The 12,641-nt window shown below is 42.9% G+C and overlaps 1 protein-coding gene across 1 annotated transcript in view; it reads right to left on the bottom strand.

The window, feature by feature from the left end:
* Positions 1–12,641, bottom strand: part of LOC106641977 (disintegrin and metalloproteinase domain-containing protein 10) — a 94,373-nt gene that overhangs the window by 75,260 nt on the left and 6,472 nt on the right. The window contains exon 2 of the mRNA XM_089590750.1: positions 9,811–9,958. Within this exon, the coding sequence (XP_089446876.1) occupies positions 9,811–9,958 (148 nt within the window). The remainder of the gene's footprint in view (positions 1–9,810; positions 9,959–12,641) is intronic.

Here is a 12,641-nt window from a genome sequence, read left to right as displayed (position 1 = left end):
AGTAAATCCCCGCGCGCGTCACTTACAATACACCCACGGAATATTAGCTGTTGGTGCTGCTATCGCGGATTTTCGTGTACTCGCGGAGATGCGTCGGCCAGATACGGGGGCGGTCAATTTGGCGCGCGTCGACATTTATTTGGATATCTCTCTCTCTCTCTTTTCTCCCGATAGGGGGGGGACCCGTTACTCGCCCCGTATGGGTACTTTTACAGACAAAGCGGATTTCGCTCGGAATGTAGCACGGGGCTCGCGTGCGAGACCATTCGTTTGAATGCGAGATTAGACTTTGTCTGCACGCGCTCGATTGAATAAAAACACTTACGAGTGTGAGAATGTATTTTCACGCAAAAATAAAGGCGAGATAATACATGTATACACCTACACTCCTAGTGGGTCAGTTTGGCGGTACCCCGCGGTGTCTGAAGCGCCTAATTGGAGTTGAGTAAAATTAATGGCTAGATTGAGTACAACGTGACGTTTGTTAACTAAGTAGGTATATGGATGAGAAAAATGATAGAGACGGAGATGTTTCATTTTTGAAGGACCGGCACACGAGAGGGAGATCCCGTGTCTCGAATAATTGATGAGAATAAATGAGAAGGGCTGTCGAGGACTGTACGAGAACTCGGTCGCTAACTTTGTGGGTCGGAACGAGGAGAGATACACCGCTACCGTAACGATGTCATCTTGCTCACTTGGAAGTATGGTTTTTTTCTTTCATATGTTATCTTTCAAACAAATTTTCTGCTTTAATTCTCGAGAAACTTGTGCTTATATTCTATAGAGAAAAAAAAAAAAAAAAAAAAATGTATGTACCATAATGAAGTAACACGTTTGTAAGGTATTTATTGTCATTTGTATACAAATTTGTACACAATATTGAAACAATTCATTACCAGATCGACCTTTGTTTTACAAACAATGTTATTTAATACACTTGTATTTTTAAACGAAAATAATATGCTAAAAACAAATAAAAGCTTATCATTAACTGAATCTCGTGATACTAAAACAAACAAACCATTTTTTATTTTTTCAATTATTCTGTTAACAACAGAGCGCTCAACGGAGCTACAGTGGATGACTATTTTTCCAAACACTGGTCCATGACGTATATACACCGCGTACTCCGACCCACGACCACAATATACACTGAACACGAGGGTATATACAGAAGCTACTATAGCACACCACACATCCATCACCGACGTTTTATCCTCTCTCCCGGTGTCCCTGCATAAACGCGAGATCAGAGCGTCAATTTAAACATCATCCCCATTAGCCCGGCAATGCAGGAGCACTCCACCACACCCCCCGGCCCACGGCCCTTTTGCTCTCTTCCATTGTGCCGACACAATCAGACACGCGAACCAAACCACGCATACACCTTGGTCCTTTGATCTCGGCCTCCATTTCCCTCCTGTCTGTCTGCTGTGCCAACACCCCTGCGCCTCGCCGAATCGCCGTAGAAAGGGCTGTCTCGCTCACTCGCCGTGCAGGTTCGATTGTGCGAATTGCTCGTTAAAAAAAACTAACTTTGGCTGATGGATACATAGGTGACCTTTTTTTTTTTTTTTTCTTTTTAATCCACCAGCTCCTCGTTGGTAATAATTTCGCGAGTGACGTTGACGGCACGGTAGCCCCAATGTATATTTACAAAGGCGCTAATCATGGCTACTGCTGCAGAGTGAATTTGATCCGACATTCATATATACACCCCCTGTGGTATTGTATCAACTGAAAATTTTGATCGATCCTTGGTATAAATATATACACAGAGTTAATTTAGCAAGCCAATCTGCTAAAAGCCGCGTTTCGCCTCGAGACAGCGATAATCGTGAGTGACGTGTTGTTATTACTATTATTTTCTTTTTTTCTTTTTTTTTTTTTTTTTTTTTTAGGAATATTAGGAGTATGGTCGGCGTTTTTAACTTTGCACTCGACGCGTAGACAGGAATGATTTTTTGCAAAAGATTATTCCCTGTGGCGGGTCCAAATATCTTTTTTTTTTAAGCACATCAAAAGGGGTGGTTCATAAATTTTAACGAACGATTAAAATTCGATTAATTCAATTGAACCCCTCCCTCGGTTAATAATTTATTTTTCACCGACTCGATTCATTCGCTTGCAGAACCTCCCCTGTGGCGAGTGAATTTTTAAAGCTCCTCCTGCCCATCCCGAGTGCGCCTAATTGTATTTTTAAGCAGCAGCAGGTAGGTACAGTCGACCGCTCGTATAAAATTCTAGTAAAGCACGTGCCCGAAAAAAAAAAAAAAAAAAAATTGGAGAAGCAAGGCTTTACACGTGTATAACGAGAAAGGGATAAAAGAGAACGGGTGTGTACATGGGAGAAACGGGGGAGGCGGAGGACTCGTGTACATCGGAATTCCGTGTACATATAGTGCAAAATTTCAGCGGGTCCCGACACCTCGGATGTACAGCTCGTGCAAAACTCTCCTCCTCCCAACTGCCTTTTCAAAGCACGTCGTAGAGATTTTCATCCACAATGAGGTTAAACGCAATATATATTCCGCTGTACGTACGTATATTTATAAAGCCTCTCCCCCTTTCACTTTTGCAAGCTCCGGGTCTTTACCGTCGAGCTGCTAATTTTCCCTACCGTCGGCTCTCTTTTTGCGTTCCTGTATACCTACACTTTATGCATAGGTGTTCTTTCTATACACATTCCATTATTCGTGATATCGATTATCGTTGGGGTATTTATCCGGAAAAACTGACCCTTTTTCTCGTGCATGAAAATTATTATTCTCTAGTCAGACTTTTATGTAAATGATAATCATTCATTTGAAGCAATGATGAATATGAGTGCTAATTTTTTTTAAGATGAATTTACTATCTTGTCATGGTTCAACAAAACGGAGGTGAGACTGAAACGATAGAAAATGCACTTCTCTGATGCACACCCCCGTATACAGCTGTTCAATAGCCGCTATACCTGCATGAATTATAAACCCACACAATTGAAAAGATGTAAAAAGAAAATTCACATAATATTATTCATCCCAGCTCTCTACGTATACGATAGCACCAATGGAGGCGTATGAGCGATATATTTCAACCCACCCCCAATATACGGTACAATATGAACACAGAAAGTGCATTACCCGCAGTTTCGATCCACGTAAAAATTTCCACGCCTGTCTCCCTCGCGCACATATTTTTGCGTGTGCCTTATCCAAGTGTAGCCGCATATTCACACCCTCCTGCAAGCGTTGCAGTCCACGTATGTGTAAGATAAAAAGAAAAAAAGTATCCCCTGCACTCCAGCCCGACACGCATGGAGATACTCACTACGCACACGTGAACTTATTCCCGGTTGGAGTTAACGACGTGCGCTACTCCTCGTGCCCCCCTACGTGCGCGTATATGAAAAACATACCGCCCCGGGAAAACCACATCCACCCCCCTCGATGATTATTTTTCCCTTTTCATTCCACACCCCTCTCCCCTCCCCGCTCTCTTTTCCCGCGTCCTTATTCGCGTCGGGGGCCAAGTTTAGCCGTGTTTTCTCGAGCGCGGCCCATTTGCGATCACGCCCCCGTGGACCCGCTGCCGCCGTTGTTGCGACGCACCTGGGCGTGTAACGATGACACTTCCTCCGTGTTCTAGTGTCTACTTTGGACGACTCTCGCTGTGGGAATAAAAAACGCGAGTTAGTTTTGTCCCGACATTCCTTACCCCGAAATAAAACAGTACACGCACCGTGTCCGACGACAACGCGACCCTCGTCGGCGGCGGTACAGGAGAACCACGAGACTGCGTATGTATGTGCGTGCGGACAAAAAGCTCGCGCGGCGGGGCCTTTGTGTGTACCGCGGACTCGGCGTAACGGGACGCGTAACGAGGCCCTTTGAGAGATTACTTGGGTATCGCGCGTATAATTTAATATTTCCGCCCGGCGAGCAGATTTTCCTCGTCTCTCTCTATCTAGGCTCTTTCTCTCCCCCCACGGCCTTTCCAACGAGGAGGAGCTTCTGCATCTCGTGAGAGTGGATTTTGGATTTCGTTTTCATAGAAACTCATGCCGACGGGACGACGTTTAATTGCGAGAGGCGCTGCCATTATTTTCGAGTGGCGCCTACTATAGGTTGTACATCTCTCGCTCTCCGATTGGATTTCGTTGTTGCGCGATCTTTGCCGATTTTCGCGTCGAGGAGGCCAAGGTATCGTTATCGCGAGTATCGATGATGTTTTCGCAGCTGATGTACATAATTATACACGCCAATGGAAGCTTTGGGAGAGTAAAATTAAAAAAAAAAAAAAAAAACTCGATAAGCCCAGCTCGAGCGGTCCTTTGATGAACTTTTTTTAATTGTATCGGGATTTTGTGGGAGGGAAAAAAAAAGACCGTACGAGCCATCGAAGAGAGAGAGAGAGGGAGGTATAAAAAAAAAAAGAGCTGCACGAAGCAGCGCGACAAATTGGCAATCTTTTCAATTACAAGAATTTAATTATCGGCTGCTGCACCTCGACGTCGCGAACTTAATTATCTCGCGCGTGAGGGGTGTACCTATACACACACGCGCGCGCGCGTCGTTCGATCTCGAAGCGGCACCTCGGGCTCTTAATTAAACGCATTATTTGTCTCATCTCACTTTTGCTCGGCTTTCCGACACTTCTTTACCTCGGCTCGGCTTCGCACCTATACATACACAGCGCGGCTCCTCCACGAGGTGTAGGTATATACATGTATGTATGTATGGAGCGCGAATAAATTTTCCCGGCTTTCGCGTCGCGGGGGATTTACGCCACAGCGACGAGAGAGAAGGAGAGAGCCAATAAAGTATTCCCTGTGGTGTTTGCGTGCGTACACGGAGCAAAAAAAAAAAATAAATAAAGAGAGAGGAGGGGAGATAGGAGCGATCGAGTCGAAAGACATATTCGCTCGACCGGCGGTGAGGTGAAAGACGGGGGACACACACACACAATGGCTTGATTGACCGGCTGATCGATCGGCTTATTTTATGGGGCCCTGAGTTATTGCGCGAGGTGAAAGCTTATATACCGAGGGACAGAGGGAGAAACATCACGCGCCTCGTAAAGCCTCGTGTACCGTTCGACGAAAGGCTCGCTACACTCCGCGGTGTGGAGCCGCGGAAGTGAATTTTGATTACCTCGAGTATCCAGGGTCGAGAAACCTGGCTCCATTGTTTTTTTTTTTTTTTTTTTTTTTTGTAAGATGCGTGCGTTTGGCGAAAAACTCCTTTGCATCGGTATTCAACAAGTTGCCAAAGAAACAATATACCATCCTCGCCAAGTTTTACCATTACCCGGAGATAATGATACATTATAAATATATAGCGCAACGCAAGTCGAATCGTAGGAGAGCATCGTTAGTTCACTCGAGTATTCGAACAACGGACCCTTTGTATACTTATACCTGTACATTTGTGTCCCTGATGTATAGGTAGAAAATAAAAAATCGGAATAGTCGAGGGAGGGTTAAAAGGAAGAGGAAGAAGAAGAGAAAACGCCTACGCGACAAAGAATCGGAGAGACAGAGGGAGATGCACGAGTACGCGAGAGAGCGATAAGTAAACCCGAGCGCTGCATTTTCTTTCATAACAAGACTTTTCTTCTCACAAGAACTTTAAAGGAAACGAAAGTGTCCCCGCGGCAGTGGGATACAGAGGTTCCGGATTTCCACGGATAGGCTGTATGTACCACCTGTACCCTACATGCACCAGTACACGAACATATATAGTTGTGTACACGCGAAAAGTAGAGCACGCGTCGTCGACCTTACATATGTAGGCGCACACGTAGGTAGACGTGTATATGTATATATCTACACATCGGGACATATGAGAGAACAAAAGGTGTGGCACCTGTGTATAGGCATAGAGAGAACACACGCGAGTATGTGTAAGTACGGGAAGAAAGGTACAGGGGGTGGTAAGTATAGAGGCGCACCCTCTCTCTCTCTATATATATTTCAAATGCTGCCGGCGAAATCGAAGACGAAACGTAGGAACGGAAGGGCGACAAATGCTTACTGCTGGTGCTACGGACGTCGTCGCCATCGGGAAAATCCATAGCGAGTCTAGTTACGTACGACGTACGTGTACACAGGGGTTGCACTTCTACCCGAAGAAGGAGATGGATGGAGGTCGCTTGTAGAGCTTTATTGTGCACGACTATACGTGCGAATGGGAAGAGACACAATTAGCTAGGAATTTACGCTTTTCCCCGATAAAACGAATCCTGGTAAACCCGATAATTGAAGGCTCCTGCAGTAAGAGGCATCTTGCTTATTCATACGCATGTCTGTATACAAATTATACTCTAAAAGATAATATACTGTATTCTTATGATTCTATTACAAGCAGACAAACAAAAAAAATGTAAACAACGAAAGTTTGATAAGCAGTAATGAGCAGTGATAAAAAAAAAAAATTTTCTTAAAACAAACAAGAAAATCATGTTAAACAATGATAAGCAGTAGTAATTAAATTTGTGATAAACGCTAATGGCCAGTAATACACGTTTAAATGTTAAGTGATGGTAATTCAATGTTGTAATGGACAGTGAGCGATAGATTGGATAAGATTTTATAAACGATGATTAAGTGGTTTATTGGTAATAGATATGTATAAAAGGTGATTAATTCGTATGATTAGCGATGAAAACAGTTGTTTTGTTTCACAAGCATTGACAAATGACGACAAGCTGTTAATGGATTACAAGTAAACTAATGATGATACGCTGTAATAAGCTAATAGTAAAAATAATCGAAATTGATGATGCAATCCAAAGTACTTGAGTAACCTATCAAACTCATTGACAAAAATTCATAGTATATCTCACTTCCTGATTTACCCGCATCAGAGAATGGGTAATGGGTTAAGTAATTTAATATATATTTACACGTTGGGGAAAAAAATGTGTACCTTCACGATCGACCTCATCACCGCTAGCTCACCCCTAAAACGCAATCTCAAACAAAAACAATCAACAACCCACCTTTGACACCTTTCGGCTGACTTAACCGCAAGCACACATTGTACTTTTTTTCCCCCACAAACGACTCTAGTTTAACACTGCAATTCCGCTTCCTCGTGTACCTACCGATACATGGGTGACCCAAACTCTGTCTTTGTCCGATGCTTGTATACACACACACACTCGGGAGGAGGCGACAAAACAAAGTGGAAATTTACACGTCGACGCCCGAGAGCTGAGCCGCGTGGGACTCTCGTTGGTTATTGTTGTTGTTTTTTTCCACCGTATATATCCATCAGCTCGCCACCACAACGGATGCACGTGTATATATATGCACGCTTCGAGGATTTTCATACGTATATACACGCCCGTCAGCCGATAATGGGACCTGCACGCGCTGCGAGCTTTATGCGCTTTTCGATCGCCCCCCCCCCACCCCCTTACCCCCTAATTATTGTCAAAGCCGGGAATCCGACGCTTCTTTGACGTGTTTTCCTTTTTCCTTCATTCTGTTCGGTGCGCCGGATGAGCCGAAAGTCAATTAGGGAATTAGCACTCGAGGCACCGCGTATGCTGGTGGGAATAAATTCGCGGGCGTCGGCGCGTGACGCGATCGAGACCGAAGCGAGAGGAAACTCTTTGATCTGACATTCTACCACTACTGCGTCGGTGTATGTATAAGTAGTACGCGAGACATCACCAAAGAGTCGAATACTACTCGTACTGTTGCTGATGCCGATGCTCTTTGTGGCTCTTCGGGATGAATGGACTCGAATTGGCTGCGCCGTTTCCAAATATTTGTCTCTCGAGCTCTATGTATATATACACACATATTCATTTGTTATGTAATTTCTCGTTTTACGCCGTGTATTCCTTTTCCGAACAAAGAGCACCGCACGCGAACGAGAAACAGCGCGAAATGCGACTCGTGGCGATAATTGAACAAAATGATGAATAATGGCTTAAATGTACGGATACTTTTTTTTTTTTTTTTTTTTCAATCACCACGCGTTAATATGTTGGGCTGGATAATGTTTTTTTACCACGACTTGTAACCCGTTGCTGGAGAAAAGCAACCGCAATGTGTATTGTATTTTGAAGAAAATATCGAAATATTGGAAAAAAGTAAGTACTCATATTGCCTGGAAACAATCATATTTCGAAGTATCGAAGAAACTCATCGTACCCGAATCTGGCAATAGTATATTGCCAATATGCGATGCAAACGATGGATTGCACTCGCAGGTAATGTAAAATCCTCAAGGAAAGAGGAATAAAAAATATACCGCCCAACTATTTTCCGCGGAGCTGCTCCTTTAGGGGTATTAAAGCTGCAAAACAACAACAACAAGAAGAACCACCAACGCCGACTCCTCCATCAACCCGATTAATCCTACGAGCTCTTAGCGCGCGAGTCCGACAACCTAAAAAAGGCAACGCAGCTTTTCTCATTTTCCTCGTGGAGCACGATTCCCGCAAAGTATTCCACGGGCGCTAAAAGTTCGAAAGCTCGGTACGCGCGCGAGAGAAGGAGGAGACGGACTATCTCTCTCTCTACGCGATAAAACTCGAAGATCGGCTTCGGATGAGCGAGTGTACTATCTTCTTCGGAGCCCGTGCCTCGCCTCGACCGCACATGCAGTCGATTTTGCTAATGAGGCCCAATCGAGTTGCGGTCCAAGTTCCCCGGACGTGACTGGACGACTACTTACCCCCTCCCCCCACCTCGTTTCTTTTCCCCCCGTACTTTTCCGACCGACATGTTGACCGAACTTCGGAGACCAAAGTTTCGGGGCTGCATTCTCTATCTTATAGGTACGTATATAGGCTGTGTGGCGCTCGACGGAGGGACTCTCATCAAACGTACATATAGACCTCCGGAGTTAGAGGGTTGACTCCGTTAGGTACTTGTGTGCTTTTTTTTCCTATCGCCGCTAAACTTGGTACGGGACGCTACTTGCTCCGCCGGACGACTTAACTGCTTGTTTTTATTTTGCGCTTGGCTTTCCCAGAGATAGTTAAAAAAATTTGATTGTTCGCGGGGGAGGAGGGGACGGTGCCTGCGAGGGGAATCGCTTACAGGAGTTTGGAACACGGCTAATCGCCGCTCCAAAGCGACGTCTTTGGGTTGTATTCGGCGGGATGGAGGCTTAACTTTGTAACTCCTTGGGGATTATACGCGTTGGGGAAGCTTCGGTGTCGTTTAAGCCTTTTTCTTTGTGTACGTATAAATGTATACACTTATTACAGGATGAAAACATCTTTGTAGCTTATTAGAGATGGAGATCGATGGAAAATCAATTGGCTGCAGTGTACGTAGTATTTATGTAAAATAAGGCTTACTTACGTTTATTCATGCCGATCACAAAGACTTCCTCATGATTAAAGATATCAGAGGATTTTAATCAAATTAAATTTATGTAGCCAAATCCGAGTTCTGTTAATAACAAATTACGTGTATTTTTTTTCCAATCGTGCCGAGTTATTGCAATCAGTATTGTGACGCTCATACTTTTGGATTTATACGTAATAGTTTCTGCTTCATTTTTTTTGAATCATTTTAGTAGCAAATCACAGCACAGAACAATTTTATTTTCAAAGGCTGTGGCATTAACGTTTTAACGAGAGTTATCTTTCTGAGTTGAGAAAAAAATTATTGCAAAAATTTTTTCTAGTGATAAACGACAAAATTTCCGATTGCAACCAAAAACACAAGGACATCAGGAAAAAAAAAGGTCATAGTACGGGGGCCCGACATGTCAGGGAGCAGGACTGCAATGGAACGTACCTATACACATACGTGATGTATGAAGCTGTACATGTATACACGGGGGTAATACTCACTTGTCGAGGGCGCGGACTCGCAGGATAAGCGGCTGATCCTTCGCGAGCCACGAAGCGTCACGGCGCACTCGATCTCGGTGTCGGCGCAGCACGGATGCATCGTACCAGGCCGGCTCGTAGTGTAGGATGTACGAGCTGCGAATGATCCCTGCAAAAAAAAAAAAACGTAACGTTTCATTGAATTCTGCTGATGGATGAAAATTATTACTATTATTATTGCAATTGGAATATTTTCTCAAGCGTAGTATTAATTGATCTATGATGTGTATGATGTGTTTCAAATCGTAATTTATCTTTTTTAATGGAACGTGCGTGTAAGATTATTTCTCACAAATGGAAGGTCATAGTATTTTTGATAATAGTACCAATTTAAAATATAATAATTCAAAAGACAATAATTTTTTCCTTAAATCTATGTAAGATTGTGTGATTACCAGATAAATAAAATGACACAGGACAAGGCTTATGTGTGAATACTTGAAAACGAACTCTAATTACCATTATTATTAATTTATTAAAAAACTATTTTTGTACTTTAAAATATACTACCTTGTTGGCCTAAATGTCAAAAATAATTTAAACAAACCGTTTTTTTTTTCAGTACCGTGATGAATTAACATTCCACAATAAAGTCATAGATTTTCAAAAACAAAAATTGCCCATGTCATAAATATTAAAGAAAACTTCAAGTGATTAGATCGAGTGATTAAAAATTTCTTTTGATTCATGTGCCAAATATATAAAAACAACTCTCATCTAGTTAAGTTCTTACCTCGGTTCTTACATGTGTTTTTACAATATTAAGTAAATTATTTATTGTAACAATTGTTTTTTTTTTCCTACCAATATTTAATTGAAGGTAAAGATGTCAAATAAATATATTTTGTTTGTATAGAGAATCACACTGAATAATTATCTTATGGAAGTAAACAGCCGAGGCCTCTTTTATACGATACACATGAATTAAATGCACCCTCGCACGTATATGACATTAGTAGGCAATTAGTTATATGGAGGATCATTCCACATTTGTTTTTTGCAAAATGTGTGTTTCATCTTTTCAAAAGCATGGCTTTGTCGTACCGCTAAATTATCATCGCGAATTCACATTAAACACAACTGGGACCATCATAATTCGAGCTGCTTACATTATTCACTCAAACGTAACCGCGAGTATAATACGTTTCAATTTCGAATACCCCGCATATACTGCACTTTGACGACATGAAATGCCCCTCCCATGGATGCGTTTTGTTGTGGCGCTCGTGTTGTGATTTGACGCTGAATAATTGAAGAATATATATGTACCACTTGCTCGTTTGACCGCGACTGCTGCTCGGCGCATATAGTATTATACATGGTACGCGGCATTCGTTTCGTAACGCCTTTATATTCCCTTTCCGCGTGATTCAGGGCTCATAACCGGGGAACTTTTCCACCCTTGAAATGAGACTTTTTTGAATTCAGTACCCACTTTCGCGCTTGAGCGTTTATTAACATCGAAACGGTCCCGTAATTTTAACGTGGAACAATATATGATTATGCGCTGACAAAAGTCATCGAGATTTAATTTTTCATCAACATCTTGCAAATCACAAATTCAATTCAGTACAAAAGTTGAATAATAATCACGGGTGTAAACGTTCTCCCATCTGCGCGATAAATTTCCAACTTTCATAAATATTTCCCAGCTCGAAGATTACCCGAAGACTCGTGATTTATCCGCGATTTGTTTCTCGCTGTATTTATTACCACGGAAGGAAAAAAAAAAAAAGAAAAAAAAAATCGACGCTTGATTCATGGAACTCCCGATAAATCGCGATCAATGGCTCGTGAAATTTTTCTTTCTTTTATCGCCCAACTCCACGCGCGCGCCTTACCCATCGCTCGAGACACGAATAGCCAAAATCATCGCGTGTAACGTATTGCCTCCCTCTCGTCTCTCATATACATTGTCCGATTCCCCGACGTCGCACACACCAATAGCCGGCACCCACGACAGCTAGCCCCCTAATTCTCTTTCTCGACGCGGGGGTCGCGTAATTTTCATCTCGCCGCGCGCACACTGATTCATGAAGTGCGTAACGGGTGCGGTGAGACCCGAGCGGTAACTTTTCCGAGCACCGCCGGGCCGTCAGCTTTTTCAATGAATACATTATATAAAATAACGCGCGTATACGCGCACACGAGCGCTGGGGTTTGCGCGAAAAGTTTTTTCGCTCGCGGGGCTGTGTGCGTATGTACTTACGGACAGGCTCGAAAACGGCGTGCATGGAGTGCTCTATATGTGCAGTGCGAGAACGCCACGCCCGCGAAAAGTGTGCGCTTATGGGCGGTGTGTTATGTGCACGACGGGTGCGATAAGCATCGGTGCGTTGTTTGTGATACGTGAACTATGAGCGCGCAGTTTCGCAGTTTTGTTTTTAAAGGTAATTTTTTTTTTTTTTTCTTTTTTTGGGCGGGGGAGGAAGGGGGGAACGCGTTTTTCCTTACGCCCGGTTGTGGTTTACAATGCTCCTATCGAGAGCAAAGAGAAAGGTGTTAACGCGGAAATCGATTTTCTTTGTGTTGTTCATTTATAATGGGTGCGCGCGTGAATTTATATACACTCGTCAATTCATTACTATTTTTTTTTACTAATGTACCTAATATAACCAGTGATTGGTAGGATATACATTTTTACTATCATTATTGTTACATAGTGTAAAAAGAAATGATTCCGAGTAAGTGTAAAATATTAATACTTCTTTCACTTTTCACATTCATTTCTCTTGATTCGAAAATTATAATATTCAAAATGAAAACTACCATACTCCGTGTCCTTAAAGATC

This window comes from Copidosoma floridanum, unplaced genomic scaffold (assembly GCF_036245765.1).
Source record: "Copidosoma floridanum isolate Cflo_tuat_1 unplaced genomic scaffold, Cflo_Japanese_pri ptg000013l, whole genome shotgun sequence".
In the NCBI taxonomy this organism is placed as follows: domain Eukaryota; kingdom Metazoa; phylum Arthropoda; class Insecta; order Hymenoptera; family Encyrtidae; genus Copidosoma; species Copidosoma floridanum.
The sequence above is the reverse complement of the archived record's forward strand: the minus strand, read 5'-3'. Positions and strand labels throughout refer to the sequence as shown.